Raw genomic sequence first — 20,615 nt, 5'->3', positions numbered from 1 at the left:
TTTAAGCTGGTAACAACAGCTAGCACCAGCGAGACAGAGGAGTTTCTCTGTGAAACCATTTAAACTTGTGTCATTAACTTGGGCTGTGAGGCTGCAGCTTATCAGAGGTTTAAAGGTGGTGGTTCAGCTCCTGATAAAAGTATCTGGGGTCCTTTCTCCCCTAGCAGGGCCTATTTTAGTTTGGTGGGAGGCTGTTTGTGTCGTTTGCAGAATAAATCACTCAGCTGGAGGCCACCGTCTTGCAGTCTTGGACAGTCAACACACTAAAGGTGTCAAGGTGATCTGATTCAAGTACTCAGACTATATAAAAGTCTACACAAGACACAGAAAACAGGCATATAAAATTCCTTTGTTAGGTTTTATTTACACAAATTTAAATTGAGCAGTGTAACACGTCATTGAGTGTGGAGCTCAGGTGCGAGACTGCAGCGTGAGCCTCTGGACCATATCTGACAGATGAGTCATGTCCGGCTGCTGAGTCTGATGTTTGATGAACTCCAGAGTCCGAACCTGCAGCGGACAAAGATGAGAAGTCAGTGAGGCTGCATTCACAAATAAAGCAGATTTAAAGTGTACAGAGTGGGCCTCAGAGCTCTGAAACATGAACTCACGGAGGTGCGGGTCTCGCAGTATCCATGTTTGTGGCTGAGGTTCCAAAGGTTGACTGCCAGCTGGCTCAGCTTGTTGTTCCTCAGATCACCGTGAGCCAGCAGGACACCAAACAGGGAGAAGGCCAGAGCGCCCTGGCGGCGTGTGCTCTGCTGCAAGAGAGTGGGAAATGCATGTCAGCGTGGTTTTCCAGTTTTTGGTTTTCATTCCCACATGTACATGAAGGCAGCATAACTTTGGTTACACAGCATCCAGATTTTGGCAAGCTTGAAATCTGGATTTTCACTAAAACCAGATTATTTTTCTTTACAATAATTCATTCAGCCGTGGAAGCAGTTGCTTTTTGTTTTTGAATTTATATCAAAAGCACCGTGTCCTCACCTCATCACGACCGAGTGTCTTCAGATGGTCGAGGATCTGTCCAATCAGAGTCTCACACAGCTTGTTGATCTCTGATAGGAATTTGGGATCTCCGCCATAGAGCGTGTCATTAGAATCCACTGAGCCAGGAAACAGAATAATTAGATTAACGGGGAAAACTCCTCACTGTCTTACTACAGATGAAGACAGAATTATTATTAACCCCCTGTGGAATTTGCAGTACAAGGGACTTTAATTTTTTCATTTCCTTAGCATTTCTAAACATACTACTAGTATGTTTATACTATACTACTACATACTACTGCTTTTTATTTGTGGGGTATACATGTTTATCTATAACATTGTAATATGTAATAGTAATACATTAGCTAATACATAATATAAAATAAATATATATATATATATATATATATATATATATATATATACACACACACACACACACACACACGTATGTATCTAATATCTAATAACCATGTTAATAAAAAATCTTAATAAGATTGAGGACGATCAGTTACGATAAACAACAGTAAGTTGTAAGTTTGTGTGTTTGTGGAGATGTGCTTGGTTTCAGCCCCTGGCGTCTGATCCAAACTGAGATAAGTCAGAAGCATGTAGCAGATGTCATTAAATGAAGATATATTATTTCTGTGGTAATACATTAATCTCTCTAAAGTCACGTATTCTGTAATAAGACTGATCCAGTGGTTCAGGAGTAGTGATCTTTTGGATTTCCAATTTAAAAATATAGCTTTCTTGGCAATAGAGAGATAAAGAGTGGCTTCCTATATTTCCCATTTTGTTAAATTCTGTAATATTACCATGTAAGCATAGGGATGGAGATGAAGGGATTCGATAGCCAAGGACAGTGGATGATGTCTTAGGGACCGCCATCCAAAAGGAGGGGAGTGGGGGAAGTAATTGTCTGGGCTCCCTGAAGTGCACTGTGAAGTGTCTGTGCTACCTAAACCTTTTAAATATTTTCCTTTGGGTGAGGTGGGCCCTATGAAAAGACTGTAAAAAAAATCTTATGAGAGACGTGTCTAAAGACTGCAGAACAACAGCTGAGTCACGAGTGAATGACTTAGCTAGGACAGGAATTTAAATCTTGAAGTTGACAATCACTAGAACACTGCTGAGGAATGGACTGGAGAAAAACTCCACTTCTACTGAAGACACATGTTCAAGCCAGACTTAAGTGCACTAAGGAGGACCTGCTGTGGAGATGCATCTGGAACTGGGAATCATGAAGAGAGAAGGATACAGTCAGCAGCAAAACTGGGTCTGGGTCGTCGTCCAAAGCATATGTTGCTACTGCTGAAGAACCACCTCGAGAAGACCAAAGTGAATGTTACTGCACAAAGCCCCGACTTGAACCCCACTGAAAATCTGTGGAGTGAACTGAAGACCGACATTCGTGCCAGAAGACCATCAAATCTGGAAGAGCTTGAGAGATTCCTTAAAAAAGAATGGACTGGAATCCCTCTGGAGACGTGTGAGAGACTTGTTGAAAACAGCACTGTCCTCAACTGTACATGTGACAAGAACAGGAAACGTCACAAGTAAAAGCTCAACGCGTGAAACTCTTAACTTTTAGGGCTTACAGAAATTAGCCTGGGGAAATCTGTAAAAGAGGAACCTGTCTTTGTTAGCGGTCTCTGATGTAAATTCAGTGTTTATGTGTGTGCTGTTACCTTTGGGGATAGAGTACAGATAGGTTTCCTGGCTCATGGCTGCCAGCAGGGGCAGAGCACTGATGTAAACCCGCACCTTTGCATCGCTGTTGTCTTCCCAGGTATAATCCTGGACCATGTTGAGCAGACCCCGGACTAAGTAGAGCACCCCATGCTCTGGATGGTCCTGTTAAAAGACAACAACAACAAAAATCAAAACATTTGTCAAGCTGAACTGAGACAAAAATGGGCGATTACAGGTGTGGTCCGTCTCCTGTAAACCCACCTCTGAACCGTAATGAACCTTACCGGGATAACCAGCAGCATTGCCAAGAAGCTGTTGATAAAGTCCACGAGGAAGCTTTCAGAAGAGCGAAGTTTTCCCTCCACGCTGATGGAGCGAGGAACCTCCGGAAGAATGCTTACGGCTGCCTTTAGGAAAGCATCGGCTGGAAGAAGGAAGGTGGAGAACGAGTCAGAAAAGGCGTGGGAAGGACAAGAGAAACAGAAATGATCACAATATAGTAAAAACATTAGGGACACAAGTTTTGATCAACTAAATCTTAAACTTAAATCTCGAATGAGACAGCTACTCACCCTGGGACAGACACTGATTGGCCAAAGCAACCTGACCGGACAACAGGTAGAGGCTGAGTCGACTGAAGATGCTGCTGAGAGACGGGATGGTGATGAAACTGTAGGCGGCACATGCCTAAAAGAGAGAGAGGGAGAGGAAAATTTCATGCAATGTTATTTCTGTAAGAAAGGCCTATAAAAAAAGCTTGCTAGCATTAGGTGATAAATTAGCATTAGCCAAAACGCTAATGTTGAAGCTTAGAAATGCAGAGCCCAGAAAACCACGAGTTACTTTATAATGGGTCTGTCTTTTATATACAGTCTGTGGTTTTTTGACTTTTCCTTTGGCATTGCTAAAAAGTCATCCAAGAGGAACGTACGGTGATGTGAAAAGATTAGAGACTGCATGTGTGGACTCACTCTGACGAAAGCAGCGGTCTTGCGGGAGTGATTCCCTCTCATCACCCTCCTGGTCTCCATGGCCAGCTGGTTCACCGTCTGTAAACGACAAGGTTACATGAAGGAGATGGCGTTGTGGCTTCTGTCACTTAATGCTGAAATGCCAAACACAGGCTTACATGAATGAGTTGCACCAGGACAGGCTCCAGGTTACAGAAGGTGGCTCTAGCCTCCACACAGAAACTCAACTGCTGCTCAAAGTCACGACCAAAGGAAACCTGAAGTGCAGAGAAAAAAAAATTTAACCCCAAAATTGAAACAAAAACAACAAATGCAGATCAAAACAATGCAATACAAGAGGCCGAAACAGCAGTTGTGATTGTTGTTGACATAATATAATAGATGTGATAATCTCACCATGCGGATGAAGCCGATGATCAGCAGAGCCAAAGATCTTTTCTCGTCTTCGAGAGTAAGAGCACTTCAAGACAAAGAGAAAAATAAATGCGTTACCGCACGAACACAGCTCAAACGACGACTTTAAGTCACAGATATAAAAGTAGCATACGTCTGTATAACACACACAAACGAATACCCTACTTGACAGAGTCGTGCATGGTCTTGCAGATGTGCAGCATGGCGTTGAGGATCACCGGGTCTCTGGTGAGCTCCACCTGGTGTCTAAAGGCCGGAGAACAGAGTAGAACATCAATACAAAACATCAACGTTTCTGCCACAACTCTCAATAATCTCATGACTTTAATGAACTCTTACTTGATGAAGACCTCCATGATGGATTTGCAGACCTCCACCCTCACGCTGTCCTTCTGGAACATGTCCAGGAACGGCAGGAATCGCTCCTGAAGAACCGAAAAGAGCAAAAACTGAAAATGTAGCTCGACTTATGGCACTGGAATCACAGTTTCATCGTTGCAGCTCAAGCTGTAGAAGCTCACCATGGAGAAGAGGACAGAGAAGTCGTGGAAGTAGGTGAGGATCTTCCTGATCACCGACTGCAGCTACACGCAGAACAGACACGAGACAGTTAGTACAGAGCAGAAGGAAAGAGGAGGGTGGAGAGTAGCCGAGATTCGGGGAAGCATCGTGCACCAACCTGAGGGTAGGCGTCCTCGAATGCTCGGTCAGGGGTCATGTGTTTGATGATGTCAGCCAAAATCGTGTTGACCTCCCGTTTCTGACAGTCACGCAGAGAGAGGATTAAGAAAGGTAGTGCATTTCCAAAACATAAATAAATACAATTTGTGTTTGACTGCTTTCTACTCACTGTAAAGTGTCTGCAGGTAAACTCCACCCAGATTTCAGCACAGTTGATGTAGTCCTGCAAACCAAAATGAGATTTTCAGTAACAATCTGGAACATTCTGGAAGGAATAACAGGACCTTTTGAAAACTACTGTCAGCGGTTCAGAACCTGAGGACTGCGGACTTTGGTGATGACTTTCCAGGCTTCATTCAGGATCGTCAGCCTCTCGGATTCTGGAGGATCGGCAGACGCCAGGCTGCGACCCAGAGAGTCAAACAACAGATGCTGAAAAGGAGACAAAATTCATTACAAAAAGATTTAGACAATGACCTGAACATCTGCCTCTATCCTTTATATATTTTAATGACTTTATTACCCAATGAGATTGATTTTTCATACTCGTTGTGAATTATGCGAAGGTGTAATGACTACTTTTTCTTCAGCTTTTATAAACCTTCCCATTAAATTATTGGCAGTAATGAATTTTCACCAGTTGATTGTGTTGACTATAATCCTGCAGGAGCTGTAGAGGAAACAAAGAGGTTTCAGATCTGGATCTGATCCAGCCATCACCATGGGAAAGGAGTGGAGAGAATTTGTCAACAGTGTTGCAGTTTGAATCCAGCTGGAATCAACACACTGTCTGGATTCCTCCATTAGCTGATGCAGAGGCCATGTAACCGTGGCTGTAGACCTTCTGCATCACTTCCTGCACATACAGCTGAGCACATCAGTTTCATTTCCACTCGCTTTGAGCTCCTTATTGTGTCCATATTTAGACTTTAATTCACTGAGCTCTGAGATGATTTTTGTGGTGTAATTGTTTTCCCTTTCCAAGCTGTTTTGCTCTGGGATATTTTAATTATGTTACTGCTAAGTTGTTTTTCATAAGTATTTTTTTATCTTGTACTTATTTCCCCACATCCAATAAACAGAAGATGACTTCCTTGTTTTTAACCAAGGTAAGAAAAAAGATGCAGTGAACATGAAATGTTCTCTGACCTTTGGGAAGCCGGCCTCGTCGCAGTCTTTGATCATACCGATGAAGTCTGTGGCTCTGGCTGCAACAAACTCTGGCCTGAACGCCCTCATTACTGAATTCAAAAGCAAAGCACTGTGGGAAAGCAAAGATGAATTAGTGCTGTGCCATACATTCTGTGACAACTTTAGCTAAACCCATGCTAATTATATCTTAAATGAGGTTTGTCTAAAATAACAGTCATTTCTATGAAATAAAAGGATCATGACACTTCCAGGTAAATCACATGACAAGAAACAGCTACTAATAATTTTAAAGCACTCACTTGTTTCCCAGTTTTTTGCATCTCTCCATCATCTCTGTTAGCAGAGACTGAAACAGAAACACAAGCAGCATTAAAAGCAGAAACATCACTGAGGTTGTGCCCCTGCGACGCTCTCACCGAGCTCCACTTTTTCAATAAAGTCTAAGTAAATACCTCTGGAGCTCTGTACGCGATACACTGCAGGATCCAGCTGATGGCAGGTGAGTAGAGTGTCAGGTACTCGGGCATCTCCACCCTCTGCAGCACCAGCTGGGCCCGGACGTTCTCGCTGCTGATCTGTCGAAAAGTGCCGAGCAGGTCGAAGAAGTTGCGGTTCAGGCTGTCTTTCAGGTGGGGGGCCACCTCCATGCCCACCTGGAAACAAGGATATAGGTGTCAAACAAACAAAACCTACAAAGCTGGTAAACAGGGCAAGTCAAAAATAGCATTGTTCATGCATTTGCAGCATTTTTTTATGGCAACTGTTCTGGACAGGAGGAGTTGCAATATGCTCACTCAGAAAAAAGAGGCATCAACGACAAACGACAGGAGACAGAAATAAGTCTGAAATAACATGAAGGAGAGAAGCTGGGGTAACAGTGGGTTGCAGATGTATCAACAATAGCCTAAATAGGACACCCCACAAACACAAACAGGAAGGCAGGGAAATTAAGGAAAGATGAGCAGAGTCCATCTCACCCTGCAGAGGTAAGCTCTGGCATATGCAGCCACCAGAGGGTCTCCAATCCCTCTGACCATGGCAGTCAACCGAGGAAGGGTCTCCTGAATGCCGCTGTGGACAGTGGCAGGACAGATGGTGTTTTCTTTATGTCAAACGATTTTATTCCAGTTTACAAACATGGTTGATGCATCACAGCTATTAAAATGACATTTTCCAAATATTATTGCTAAATCTCTACGTATCCTAAAGAGAAATCCTTGTGGAAACTGGCTGATAAACTGTGAGGACTCACGATTTGTTGAGGAACCGGTTGCACTTGAGAATGGCAGCTTCAACATAGCTGTATCACCAGGTTAAAGAACCAAATTTACATACAAATTACTTACAAACATACGTAGCTGAGCCACTTTGCATTTAATCGTTATTATTAATATCTGGTTCTCTTTCAAAGTTTGTGTTTTTGGCCTGTCTCCCTCCCCACACCTCTAACCGGTCACAGCAGACGGGTGCTCCTCCCTGAGTCTGGTTCTGCTGGAGGTTACTTCCTGCTAAAAGGGAGGTGAGGTGACTGTTGTTGTGATTTGGTGCTATGTAAATAAAACTGAATTGAACTTGATTTTAAAACCAGGTCTGTGAGTGAATGAAACTCCTGCCAAAAGCAGACTATGAACAGAAATCCTTCTGAGTGAGGGTGTTGAAGGATACAGCCTGGGAAGGAGCTCTCTGATGGAGGCGATCTTGTAGAACCAGTTGAGGCACGTCTCTTTTGCGGTGTCATTCACATCTTCAACTGTGAAATTATCTGAGGTGGCAAACAAAAGTCAAATGTGAATTAACAAAAACTAAATCAATGCAACATGACTTCAGAAGGTGCAAGGATCGTCTAAATGCTATGAAGAATTTAAAGCTTTAAGTTGATTGTCAGCATTTCCACTTTACCTGGTAAAGGTCGTGGGTCTGAACACATGGTCCAGATCCTGTCGTACACCAGCCGGCCTGCAAACAACAAGGACCCGAGTCACAAAACTTGCACATTGTTCAGGTTCAACTGTGGAAAAAAATCTTTACTGACCAAATGTGTCAAGGATATCAGTGATGAGAACAAATTTGCTGGGGTAGAACTGGATCACCGAATTGTCGGACAGAAGCTTGGAGCACTGCAGCACAGATCACAGATCAGGGGTGATATTTATTAAGGCGACACCAGTTAAAATGAGCACCAATTAAATAAACATTACCTGGATGACAATCTTCAGGGCTTTGACCTTCTGGTCAGAGGACCAGGCCTCCTTTAGGGACTGGTTCAGCTCCTCGATGCGGTTGGCGTAATCCTGTTGCGAGAGGTTCAGCAGCTCTCTCTGGGAGCCCTGCACACACACACAGGCAAGAAGATCCAATAACATCCCCCATCGTATTTCTTGAAAGAATAATGCAAGGCCAGCCAACAGTGGGACGCCTACCTCCTCTAGATCATCCAGCTCCTCCAGACGAGTGCGAACCTTCTCTGAAACAGCCGATCCTTGACTGGTGGCTTTTCCTAGTGAAAACAGGAAGTGATGTATAAGTTGTGAAGTTAAAGACCAAATAACAACTTAATAAGTGATGCTGACATTCTTTTTGTTTGCCCATTTTGTTTTTGCTGCCATTTATGGTTATGGTAGACAGAAAAAAGCAATTTGGAAGGATTTAGGTAGTAAAATGAATATATTCTGATGCTGTCACAGGATTTATTGATACTACAGATAACTATAGACATTGAAAGCATTCTGAAATTATTATATGTGATAGAAACAGGTTGCTCTTACCTCTGTCAGAGCCTATGAACAGATTCTATGGAGAAAAAACAAATTATAATTAAATTTTAGAACATCAAAAAAGTGCTAAACTCTCTTGAATATTTTGTTAATTGGTGAAGCCATCAGGTTCATTTCCACTATGTTTTCAAGCAGCATTAGATTACGAGACAGCAGGCCCTTGGGTAAGAGGTAACAACAGCCTTGCTGCTACGATAGAGGACTCACTATGGAGAGTTTTTCGGTGGTGGTGAACCTGGCCAGGATTTCCCCTCGCTTCAGTGACCAAGGTTCAAAATCTGGTCCCACTGCCTCTTCTTCCTTCTCTCTCTTCCTCCTCCCCAGGTCCTGAAAGCACATCTTTATTTAGCTTCACTTTCAAATGAGCACATGCTTCAGGATTTACATTTGTCCAAGTCACTGACTCCTGTGGAGCTGCTGTGGGACATGGGTGGCGTCTCGCTGGCCGAGGCCGCGGCAAACATGGACAGGGGGTCGGTCCCGTCCAGCATGGAGCTCAGAGGGTCTGGCGGTGCTGAGGAAGAGGAGGATGAAGAGGAAGAGGTGCTGCCTTTGCGGGTCCCACGGCGGGTCTTTGTATCGGTCACCTGGACGGATTGAGAGAGGGTCAAACCTGTCACAGGCCCATTAAAAAAAACCACAACAATGTTTTTGCATGTTTTCAGTGAATTAAAGCTCAACACTGATACCATGATGGGTTTGAGTGGGTGGTAGTCTCCAAAATCAACAAGAGCGGCCTCAAGACGACACCTCTGCAGCTCTGTGTCATAGTTGCGGCCATGCGAACGCCTGGTTGCAAAAGAGATAGACAGCTTTTTGGTCCTGCTATCGTTGATAAAGCACTGACGAACATGACCCAGTCACACAAACAAAGCTAAACTAATTATGGCACAACTCTGTGAAAGAAAGGCATAGAATATGTGAAATTGCAAAGAAATGTCTGATTTCATCATCTCTGGTTCATAATTAAAAGTCTAAAAGAATCTGGAGAACTAAACGTACAGGAAAGTGAATGGCTGCTACATTTCTGAGAAATATGTTGGATATCTACACTGATAAAGACTGTGTAATGGGTAAGGAGTGAAAGGATGGTACATTATCAACCTACAGACGGCTAAAAGCTTCAAAACACACAAAATTTGATTGCACTAACTCAAAACTGTACTCAGTAGTTTGTATAGCCCCCACATGCTTGTAGGTATGTCTAACAATGTTGGGGAATGCTCCTGATGAGATGATGGATAGTGTCCAGGGGGATCTCCTCCGAGATCTGGACTAGGGCATCACTGAGCTCCTGGACAGTCTGAGGTGCAACCTGACAGAGGCAGCTGGACCAAAACAAAGTCTAAGAGGTGTTCTACTAAATTTAAGTCAGGCAAGTGTGGAAGCCAGACATCGGTATCATCCTCAAGGAACTGCCTCCATACTCTCAACACATGAGGCTGGGCATTGTTGTGCACCAGGAGAAATCTGGGACCCACTGCACCAATGTAGGGCTCAAAGGTTTCATCTTGATACCTGATGGCAGTCAGGGTGTCACTGCCTGTAGAGTTAGAGTGCACGTCCATCCATGTATATGTCTCCCAAAAGCATTACTGAGCCACCACCCACCATACCATTCACAGTGAACAACATTACAGGCAGCATCATGTTCTCGATAACTTCTACAGACTCTTTCATGCCTGTCACATGTGCTCAGGGTGAACCTGCTCTCATCTGTGAAAAGCACAGGGTGCCAGTGGACCTGCCAGTTCTGGTACTCTATGGGAAATGCCAGTGTAAATGCCACAGTGCCGTGCAGTGAGTACAGGGCCCACTAGACCATGCTGGGCAATCAAGCCAGCTTCATGCAGTTTGTTTCTGATTGTTTGGTCAGAGACATTGACACCAGTGTCCTGCTGGAGCTCTGACAGTTCTCATCCTGCTCTTCACAAAAGAGCAGATAGTGATCCTGCTGATTGGTTAAGGACCTTCTCCGGTCCTGTGTCCTGAAATCACCTCCATGCTCTTGAGACTGTGCTAGAAGACATACCAAAACTTGTGGCAGTGGCACGTATTAATATGCCATCTTGGAGGAGTTTGACTACCTGTACAATCTCTGTAGGGTCCAGGTATCTGCGGCCAGCAGTGACAATGACCCAAGGCAAATGCAGAACTAGTGAAAAATCGTCAGAAAAGACGAGGAGGGAAAATGTCGTAACTGAAGAAGGCGTCTGATTCAAAGTCACAGTCATAATAATACCATAAAAAGCTTCTTCGTCTTTAATGTTATGTTGCAAGCCTGAAAAAAGTTGACATTTAGTTTACGACGCTAACTGAACATTAAACGCACGACAATCGTATCTACACTACATGCGTGTGCTCAGGCGTGGCTCAGTGTTTAAATACTAAAGATTTAAGTTGTTAATAAACCGTTTGTAAAATAAGAAGACCACATCTTACCACTGCACCGCAGCCATTTTTCTGCATCATATGACACCTCAGGCCTCAGCTCGGAAGTTAATTTAATTTGGGTGTTTTTTTCCACAGTCGAGGGGTTAGTTAAATATTTATCGCTGCCACACTTAATGGATACCGCTGTGAATATGTATTTAAATTTCATTTATAATTTTTTACAAAGACAGCGTGATTTAAGAGGCATTTTAATGAACTATCGCAAAATACAACTTCATTTCCCAGGATATATTGCGAGCTTTCGACGCGCTTTCGCCACAGAAGAGAACAAATAGACAGGAGGAGCCACTTTGGAACAATATACCGGGTAGCGACTTTTTATGTTTAACGCTACTGATTTTATCGTAATTCTGACTGTTGCTGTCAACTCCTGGCACACTTTTCCTTACAAATATTTTCGAGATATTTCGCTAGCGCTCCAGTCTAGGAGCCAAAACAGAACAAGCTGCCAGGTTTGCTGCTGTCGAGCAACTCATCTCATCAATACACGATCTTCTTCGTGAGTCTCGCCGCTTACAGTCTGATTGCTGCAGTCAGAGGAGTAGCTGCAGGTTCCAGTTCAGCCGAACCATGACCTGACCGTGGTGCTGCAGGTCTGTCTGCCCAGTTCTCCTGACCAGGTACAGTCTAGCGATGTTAGGTTTGGCTCGGGGCGGCAATTAGTTTCTATTAAAACAAACACGTAAGGCTGGCGTTTGGAAGCGGCTACAGTTAGCTAGCAGCTAGCCAGCTAGCGTTAAAGTGTGACATGTCTGACTGTTTGGATATAATGGACACGAGTCAAACTGGCTGTAGTCATGTGGCCATTAGTAATACTGTTTTGTCTTTTATATGTAGACTTCATCAGTCATAACCAGTCACTGTGAGAAACATGTTTTTTGTTGGTTTTATATATATATATATATATATATATAACATTAAAACCAATAGCAGAACTGTGATTTGATAAACTTTGAACTGTGGTGGGGTCTGAGCACAATGTATGGCTTACATGTCAAAGTGATGACCAAGTGGAGACCTCTTGTGTTCGTTTGACTCAGCCAGACCTTCCTGTGAAACATCCATCAGTTTCCATTCATCCGTAGACGCTGGTATTTTTATATGATAGCACGAAAGTGTTCTTGTGTTCTTCTGATCTCACTTCATGTCAAGCTGAAGGTGGCAAAGAGTCAGACTCTGATTCACAGTCTCAATTAGTTTTATAACTTGAAGCTGAAGACGTGAAATAAAAACCTTTCATCCAGCAGCATGATCAATAATGCGCAAACCACATCACAGTCACTAAAGCTGCTATCAAAGGGACTGAAGACAGGGCTATACTTAAGATTATCTCTGTGTCTGTGTTTAATTAATCAGTTTCAGAAATAGTGAATGATATTCTTTGAACATTTCCAATATCCAGAATCCAAAATGGTTAGTCCAAAAACATGAAAAAGCAAGCTGCTGACTACAAGTGAAAAATATCAGACAATCCCCCCTCCTCCTCTCTGACTCACAGAAGACAGTGCAGAGGAAGAGGACAAAGTAAAGCTTATTATAGTGAGACTGTGAGGTAGTGACCTTATTCTATCTAAGTCCAGATTTAGGGCAGCAGGTTGTCATAGAGACTGCTTCTTCTCCCATGAATCCCCCATCTGTGTGGCACGATCTCCTTCTGTCTGTCAGATACAACCATGCACGTTAATATTATGCCCTTCAAACACCCTTCAGACGCCCACCAGCCTTCCTGTGCAGTGGTGAGACTTGTTCAACTTGTCACACAACCAGAAATCGTGTTCGCTCTCTTTATTGCTGAAGTAAAGGCCCTCTCAACAAGAATTTGTCCAATGTTTCTGTATGTTACATGTAGTCCCTGACTTATGCGATTATGTTAAACTTGACAGATCTGTACATGTCACATTTTCTGTTTTGTTAGTCTTTCGTTGAACATGTGCAGTACAAACAGAGACTACGTATAGGCCTGATTTAATTTGTAAAGAGAATACCTGTTGCTGGATGTCCCGTCTTATTTTCATCTTCTTTTAAATGTAAATAATGAGAGATGCGCTCTCATTATTAATGCCATCCTGTTTTGGAGAACCTGAACAAGTCTTATCTGTGTAACCAATACTCACTTTCATGACCCGATGCTCCAGGATCAGGTGGCCACTTTATTTTCCTTAAGACGTCCGTTTGCGTTTCCCTCTTATAAGGTTACCAATCTGCATCTCCCCTGAGAGTCCCCAATAGGTTTTTGGCCTGCAGATGAAGATTTGCCTTCAATTATTAAGAGGAGAAGTTTATTTGTAGGGGCTGATGGGCGTAACTCCTTACCTGATAGCCCTTGTCCTTATGTGCTTTGATGGGCATATGTCACACAGGAGATGCTGTTACTGTACTTGAGTAACTTCAGTGTTTTCTAGGGAAAGGGAACACTTTCTGGGAAAGGGATCCCTTGTCCTCTATAAAGCTCACTAGTCTTCCTGTTGCCTGCCTTCTCAGATACACTGGGAGCTCTCAACAAGCACTCAGTGACGATGGAAAGCTCCGCATCTGTCAGGCTGCGTTACGAGGAGCTGCTGTTTTATGCGGCCTGTGTTTCTAACTGCTGGTCTGTGTGTCTGTGTGTCTGCGTGTGTTTAGAAGGCAGAGTGTGTAGGAGAGGAGGCAGTGGCGCTGGTGGCATGCGTGTGAGCAGCAGCTGGAGGTGGCAGCTCTCCCGAGCCATGCGACTGGCGCTGAGCTGGTGCTGGCTGTGCCGCACGCAGAGGGGGGGCCAAGGCGGGGGTACCAAAGCGGGGATCGGCGGCAGGTTGTCAGAGGTGTGGCGTTACAGCAAGCTCTTGCTCAAGTCGCTGTACTTCAACAGCCTCACCAACTCAGACACTCTGCTGGACTGTGCTTTTGAACCCGTTTATTGGATTGTGGACAACGTGACCCACTGGTTTGGAGTGGTAAGCTCACTTCCCTCCTCTCTTGATTCCCACGCCTGCTGCTGCTTTCCTTAATCGTTTTTCCTTCTCTTACCCTCCCAGGTGTTTGTCTGTCTTGTCGTCTTGCTGACATCCTCAGTTGTGGTCATCGTCTACCTGTTTGTCCTTCCCACGATCGTCAGCACTTACCCTGCACACTGGATTGTGTGGCACCTCTGTTGTGGCCACTGGCTTCTCATTATGGTGGTGTTCCATTATTACAAAGCGACCACCACCTCTCCAGGACACCCACCAAAGGTAGGAGTCACACTCCTCAGAGGCTGACCTGTGTCCCAAAACGTCGGCTGCATCCTTCAGAGGCCGCATTTGAAGGCCGATTACATCACAGCCAGGCGACAAAGGCTGTCCCAATTCGTCGACTCCTTCAAATGCGGCTGACAAATGCGTCCTTCATTTCCCCGAATTTGAAGGATGGGTCGGGTGTGTCCTTCGTGGCCCACCATATCCCAGAATTCATAGCGCGGGCCAGCCAAATTTCAGCTGCCAACAATGGCGGCCGCTACTAAGTTTTAAAATTACTCTTATTAATCTTTCTGGGTCACAAAATAAACTTTTAACATTTTTCAGGCGAGAAGGTAGCTGTGTAAACTTCAAATATCTGCTTGGTTTATTAAGATATCGCATATTTGCAAAAGTGTGCCGACGTTTTCGGAGACGTCTGTTACCCACCAGCTCGATAGCAAGCCGGGGGGTTCAATGGTCACTCCAGCCGACGAGAGCAGCAGACTCCCGGCTTCATCGTTTTCAGACCCCCGCGTTTTCGCTACTCAGGTTAAACATGATATAAGTCACTCGGATAACTTAAAAATGTAATTGTTTGCCTTTTTCTGTGTTTTATTTGTTCCGGAGTAAATCAGTTTGGCTGAGATCAAAGTTATTAGATTATTAGGTTAAATAAAACTTTATTAATCCATCGGGTGGGTTCCTCCGGGATTTTCACACGGCTGAATAAACGTTAAACAGAAAACTGATTTAAACAGAAGTGTGAGACGGTCGAGAATTTACGCCAGTCTCCTGTTATATTTTAGATAGCAAGGAGCAGACGGCCGAGTTTATTAAACTCCACCGACACAGCGGTGACGCTAATCTGAAGGCTAGACCGTCCAATTTCACAGCCTCGCACTTCCGGCCTTCTCGGTCTTTGAAGGACCCGGCCCACGTAGACCGCGATGGCTGGGTCCTCCGAAGGATGCAGCCTACGTTTTGGGACACAGCTATAGTGACTTATTCTGCTGCCATCATTGATTTTTACATTTTTCTAAAGTACAAATGTGAATACTTTTTAACATTTAAAACATTTCTTTTTTGGTTTATGCGTTAGTTTGTAGGTATTTTTTGAGGTAGGGTGATTATATTTCAAAGACTGTAATTGAATTACTTTTTGAATATTAACAAATCATAAAATCATAAAGTAAAAATCTACATACAAAAGTATTTCCCCCCTTTCTGATTTCTTAGGGTTTTTTTTTTTTGCATATTTGTCACACTTACATGTTTATATGTTACATAACCCAAGAAAATTAATTTTTTTTTAATGATTTTATTTAATTAGGCAGAAGTTACCCAAACTTACCTGCCCCTGTATGGAAAGGTAGTTGCCTCCTAAACCTAATAACTGGTTGTGCCACCCTTGGTAGCAAGAATTGCAGTCAAGCATTTGTGATAATTGGCTATGTGGCTTTCTAATCGCTCCAAAACCTTCAGTTTGTCTTTTTGAACCTTTCGAAGGTTGACTTGCTGGTGTGTTTACCATTGTCCTGCTGTGTTCTTGAGCTTCAGGCCATTAACTGATGGTTAGAAATTCTGTGTTAGTTTTACGTCAGATGTAACCTTTTGTCTCATCAGAGTATTTGCCCAAAAGACTTGGGGATCATTAAGATGTTTTTTGGCAAATATGAGACTGGCCTTTGTGTTAATTTTGATCAGCAGTGGTTTTCTCCTTGGATCTCTCCCATGGAGGCCATTTTTGCCCAATCTCTTTCTTATTGTTGTATCATGAACTTTAACTTTAACCCTTTAAAGCTGGTCAGAGCGGGCACGCTCTGTTTTGCGTAGCTATTTTTAAATCCCGGTAGAAGTGCAACCAGGTAAGCTAGCGCAATAATTTTTTTTGCATATGAAACCGGAGGAGTTGTACTTATATCTTATGCCATCAGCTTGTCCTAGGTCACAGTTTCCTTCCACATATAGCTTTGCAAAAATGGCATAAAAACCACTTGCAGCAATAAAAACACAATATTCCAGAAACACGCTTTACCGATCTGATCAGCTGTTCGTAACACTTCCTATGTTAGAATAGATCATCAGCGCAAACTATCGCACGTCCGCCATTACCTGCCCGAAACCGGAAGTGACGTCATTTTCTCGGAAATGTAGTTTTTTACCTTCAGGGCCCCATCAGCCTATACTGGTGTTTTTAAAAGTTATGTTTGACTTTATGACTTTCTGTGTCGTTTCTGGGATGCTTAGAAGTCATATTGCACTGCTGGAAATAGTTTATTTTGATGCATATGCTGCTTTTTTGCAAATTTGCATTATAATATTTATTTTCGTTTTTCCTGTAGTAAATAAAAATTGGTGTATTTCAAAATAAAACTATGAAGACACTCAAAATAAATTTCCTGTGGTGGGAGACTATTTTGTGCAACTTTTTTGTATTTACAGTTTTGAGGGATAAGCCTCTTAAATTTCTCTAACTAGAAATATATGTTAAAAAAACCAAAACTATTTTCAATTTTTTTGTAGTTTATTGCACTTTTTTGTAATTTATGTAATTACTATGCACTTAATGCATACATATTATTAAAATTTGGGCTATAATGGTTGTATTGATGTATAGCAACTTGAAATGCTCCCAAAAATGGCTCCACAGCATGTAAAAATATAATATAAGCTCTGGCGGACTTGGTTCTATGGTAGGTCTTAAAGGGTTAACCGAGACAAGTTGAAGTCTGCTTTAGATGTTGTTCTGATTCTTTTGTGACCTCCTGGATGAGCCGTTGCTGCACTCTTGGAGTGACCTTTTTTTTTTCCTTAATGAATGAAATCTTGACTTTAAATACAGCGTTTTGTATTTACTCAGGTTACCTTTGTCTAATATTAAAATTTGTTTCATCTGAAATATTCAAATAGTCAAAAAATGTAGAAATCAGAAAAGGCAAAAACCTTTTCACAAAACATAACATTGTAACAAAAGACATCAAACCTGTGAAATAATTTACTAAGGTCATAAATCAAGTGAGAAGTAGGTAAAGTGTTTTTTTTATAAACACTTATACAATTTGACTTTTTAAAAGCAGAGGAACTGCCCCTGATGGTCATTAGAAAGAATGCAGGTTTATGTGTCACTTCTCAGACCCAGCGGGCCATCATTCCATCTTTTATGTACAGGCTGTGGTATTTTCTGAAGAAGACAGAAGAGCTTTTGTCAAGCTTTTGAATATCTGCATTTTTTTTTTTTTTCTATTTTAGGACAAAAGTCCCTTCCCTTCTGTGTCCATCTGTAAGAAATGCATCACTCCCAAACCACCGAGGACACACCACTGCAGCATCTGCAACGTGTAAGTTCTTCACGTAGTTCCAATGTGGAGAGTTGGCGTGTTTTATATGTTTGTTTTCTTTTATCATATTAAAATGTTTGCTATATTGCAGGTGTGTTTTGAAGATGGACCACCACTGTCGTATCCTTTGAGCGAGGAAAAACTCATGAAAATGACTTTTATTCTGTTCACTTTTTGTTTTGGTGTCTCCTGGTGTTCCCGCTTGTTACACGTATTGAACTGAGCTCTTTCCAGCCTGGTTGAATAACTGCGTGGGCCATTTCAACCATCGCTACTTCTTCTCCTTCTGCGTCTACATGACCATGGGCTGTATCTACTGCAGCATCAGCAGCAGGAACTTGTTTCTGGATGCCTACAACGCTGTAGAGGTAAGGCTCGATAAGGAAAGATTAAACCATCCATATGTTTGGGTGGCGTTTTCGTCATGGCAGCTGCATCTCATTGTTCCAGTTCAACTGAGATCCGTTCTGACACGACATATTCCTTTAAGCAGGTTTTTCTAGGTATTATTAACACTACCCCTCTGCACAGTTTGGGTGAGGAGCTATGAGGAAATAATTTGCATCCGTCAGTAAAGCATGATTTGCAAAATTTGAGCTCATCTAACAAACAACAAAGGGAAACGCCTTCTGCTTTCATTCTTACTCTGATTAAGGACCTCAAGGGTGCCAGCTGGTAAACAAAACTGTAGGCTTTGGATAGTAACGTTAAAGGAGCAGTTCAGCACAAAATACAAACTTTGGACACTACTAACTGTCCTTCCTGTCCACCTCAGACCTACTATCAGACCCCTCCTCCGGACTACAGTTTCAGAGAAACCACTGCTCATAAGAGCATCATCTTCCTCTGGGTGCTGACCAGGTGTGAGACACTTTACCTTTTCAAAAAGTCCATAATGCCACTTGTATAGTGCAAATTGTAATATGCCCCTTCTCCCTCTTCCCTGCAGCTCTGTGGCAGTCGCTCTGGGTGGACTCACCCTGTGGCACGCCATGCTTATCAGCAGAGGAGAAACCAGCATAGAGCGGCACATCAACCGCAAAGAAGCCAGAAGATTAAAGGAGAAAGGAAAGGTACGTGCACTCCTGTGCAGAGTCAGTTGCTATATATGAGCAAAAGTTTAGTCTTTTATTGGACAAACCAGTTGAAGTTCACCAGACATGAATCCTGCATAGGAACAAAATTCAAACTCATCGAGGGTCTCTGAAAATCCTGTTTTCTTCTTCTCCTAATCAGGTGTTCCGAAATCCATATCATCGCGGTAAAATGAACAACTTGAAGCTACTGTTTGGTGTGCAGAAGAGGAGGTGAGCTCCGTCACTGCTTCAGCTTTTGGGGATTTTGATGAATATGTGCAAGTATTCCATCTAGAGAGAGGTTCTTATTAGTCACAGCTGGGATCATGTGCTCAAACTATTATTCCACCTGTTTTTCTAACTGCATAAAGAAAAAGAATAGGAAAATATTTTTATATTGACACATTTGATGGTTTTCATGCAAAGCCAGCTGGCAGGTTTCTTTCAGTGTTGTGCTTACTGAAAAGCAGGGACACAAATTACCACTGTTGTATGTATGATTTTTGAAATTGTCAGTTGTGTCCCCTTTAAAAGATCACAGCTTTGTCATCCTTCATTGTTTTCAGTCACATTTCATGCCATCTGTTCTTCTGTTCCTCAGTCACTGGCTCACACGGGTCCTCTTACCCTCCAGCCATCTTCCCTGCGGAGACGGCATCGTGTGGGACTGCACCTTCGCCAGGAGAGACCCCATGGCCATCTGACTTTCAGCCTTTTAATGTCGTACCATATATACAAAAAAAAAAAAAAAACTTCAAACCTGCATTTATAACCAGCAAAGAAGAAAAGACTGTGGTTACACAGATCAGCAGCCTTTTGCTGTGTCTGTATCAGCACTGATAAAAGTGGAGAAACACAGGAGTGTCTCAACTTCTTAGATCCAACTGTCACTTTTCCAGCATTGTACAGTGAGACTAAGCTGTGACTGCAGAGCTGTCGACTGATCTGATTCATGGATGCTGCTGGTCAGCATCTCAGTAACGCCTCGTTCACACAACTTTAATTGAAGAGGTGATGAAATGTTGTGGGATTCTGTTACACGGTGTGGTTTGGCACCATCACAGGAGCCAAAGTTAAAGCTTGTTAATGGTGCATACAGTACAGCACGTTAAAAAAAACTATTTTATCGTTATTAAGTGAAGACCTGAAAGTCATGTCGGCAGACTGTTTACAGCAGACTCTTCTTCTCGGTTCATGCTGTAAAACAGACTTGCACACTTCCCCTCAATCTGACTTTAGCTTGTAAAAGAGAGCGTGCCACCTTTATGCGCTTTTTATAAATTAGTGATAAAAGTGCAAAACACGGCACCATTAGCAGCTGAGACTGTATCAATCTCCAGCTCTGTTTAAGGATCGGCGTCTTCAAAATAACAGAAGATAGCTGTGGGAGGCAAATCGTGAAAACATTATTTAAGAAGTGTTGTGTTAGTATTTAAATAATTGTTATTTGTAAGTTGTTTTTAATACCGACTACTCATGTGTTTCAAAAACCATCCCCTGGCATTACTGGGAGCCACTGACCTGAACTCATTTCTTGGTGCCAAAGACGAGTGAAAAACCAACTACACAGCTCTTGATTTCAGAGAACCTTAAACACAGACGTGGTTGTGTGCCTTGTTTGGTTATTCAGCCTTGAAATGTGTGAATCAGACACTGAAATATTATTCTGTCATTTAATTTATTTTTTTCCTCCCCTAAAGCCACATTTTCATATCGGCAACCTCATGATGGTTTTGGAGGCTCTGCAGTTGCTATAGAAACAGACATCCAGCTGTGATAGTGTTGGAGCTGTGCTCTGATTTCATTTATCTCGCCGCCTTAAAATAAAACAAGGTTTTGATATTTCTGGGTCCGTTTTTAGTGACGATATTCA

The 20,615-nt window shown here is 42.7% G+C and overlaps 2 protein-coding genes across 4 annotated transcripts; one reads left to right on the top strand and one right to left on the bottom strand.

Annotated features, from left to right (window-relative positions):
- Positions 1–339: 339 nt before the first annotated feature.
- vps35l (VPS35 endosomal protein sorting factor like) lies at positions 340–11,306 on the bottom strand. Of its 2 annotated transcripts, none has more exons than XM_084938197.1 (30): positions 11,123–11,306; positions 9,370–9,469; positions 9,085–9,267; positions 8,888–9,007; positions 8,672–8,696; positions 8,327–8,403; positions 8,105–8,233; positions 7,939–8,023; positions 7,806–7,862; positions 7,572–7,668; positions 7,159–7,206; positions 6,884–6,977; positions 6,359–6,559; positions 6,206–6,252; positions 5,904–6,015; positions 5,070–5,186; positions 4,924–4,977; positions 4,753–4,833; positions 4,595–4,657; positions 4,413–4,498; positions 4,239–4,319; positions 4,056–4,119; positions 3,818–3,916; positions 3,660–3,737; positions 3,261–3,375; positions 2,973–3,112; positions 2,685–2,850; positions 991–1,109; positions 612–758; positions 340–510 (listed from the first exon to the last, which is right to left on the bottom strand). In XM_084938197.1, the coding sequence occupies exons 1-30, from the start codon at positions 11,137–11,139 to the stop codon at positions 412–414; spliced, it is 2,901 nt and encodes a 966-aa protein (XP_084794323.1). In that variant the 5' UTR covers positions 11,140–11,306; the 3' UTR covers positions 340–411. The 2 variants fall into 2 exon arrangements, with proteins under 2 accessions (XP_084794323.1, XP_084794322.1); XM_084938196.1 differs by having other exon boundaries at positions 612–761; positions 11,123–11,302.
- Positions 11,307–11,421: 115 nt separating this feature from the next.
- zdhhc16b (zDHHC palmitoyltransferase 16b) lies at positions 11,422–20,584 on the top strand. Of its 2 annotated transcripts, XM_084938200.1 has the most exons (10): positions 11,422–11,754; positions 13,757–14,067; positions 14,149–14,343; positions 17,578–17,666; positions 17,758–17,786; positions 17,901–18,034; positions 18,442–18,527; positions 18,616–18,739; positions 18,903–18,973; positions 19,344–20,584. In XM_084938200.1, the coding sequence occupies exons 2-10, from the start codon at positions 13,798–13,800 to the stop codon at positions 19,444–19,446; spliced, it is 1,101 nt and encodes a 366-aa protein (XP_084794326.1). In that variant the 5' UTR covers positions 11,422–11,754; positions 13,757–13,797; the 3' UTR covers positions 19,447–20,584. The 2 variants fall into 2 exon arrangements, with proteins under 2 accessions (XP_084794326.1, XP_084794325.1); XM_084938199.1 differs by lacking the exon at positions 11,422–11,754 and having other exon boundaries at positions 13,636–14,067.
- Positions 20,585–20,615: the final 31 nt, after the last annotated feature.

Source organism: Perissodus microlepis, chromosome 8 (assembly GCF_051167445.1).
Source record: "Perissodus microlepis isolate ML-2025 ecotype Zambia chromosome 8, ASM5116744v1, whole genome shotgun sequence".
In the NCBI taxonomy this organism is placed as follows: Eukaryota; Metazoa; Chordata; class Actinopteri; order Cichliformes; family Cichlidae; genus Perissodus; species Perissodus microlepis.
Note: the sequence above shows the minus strand (reverse complement) of the source record. Positions and strands in the feature narration are given on the sequence as shown.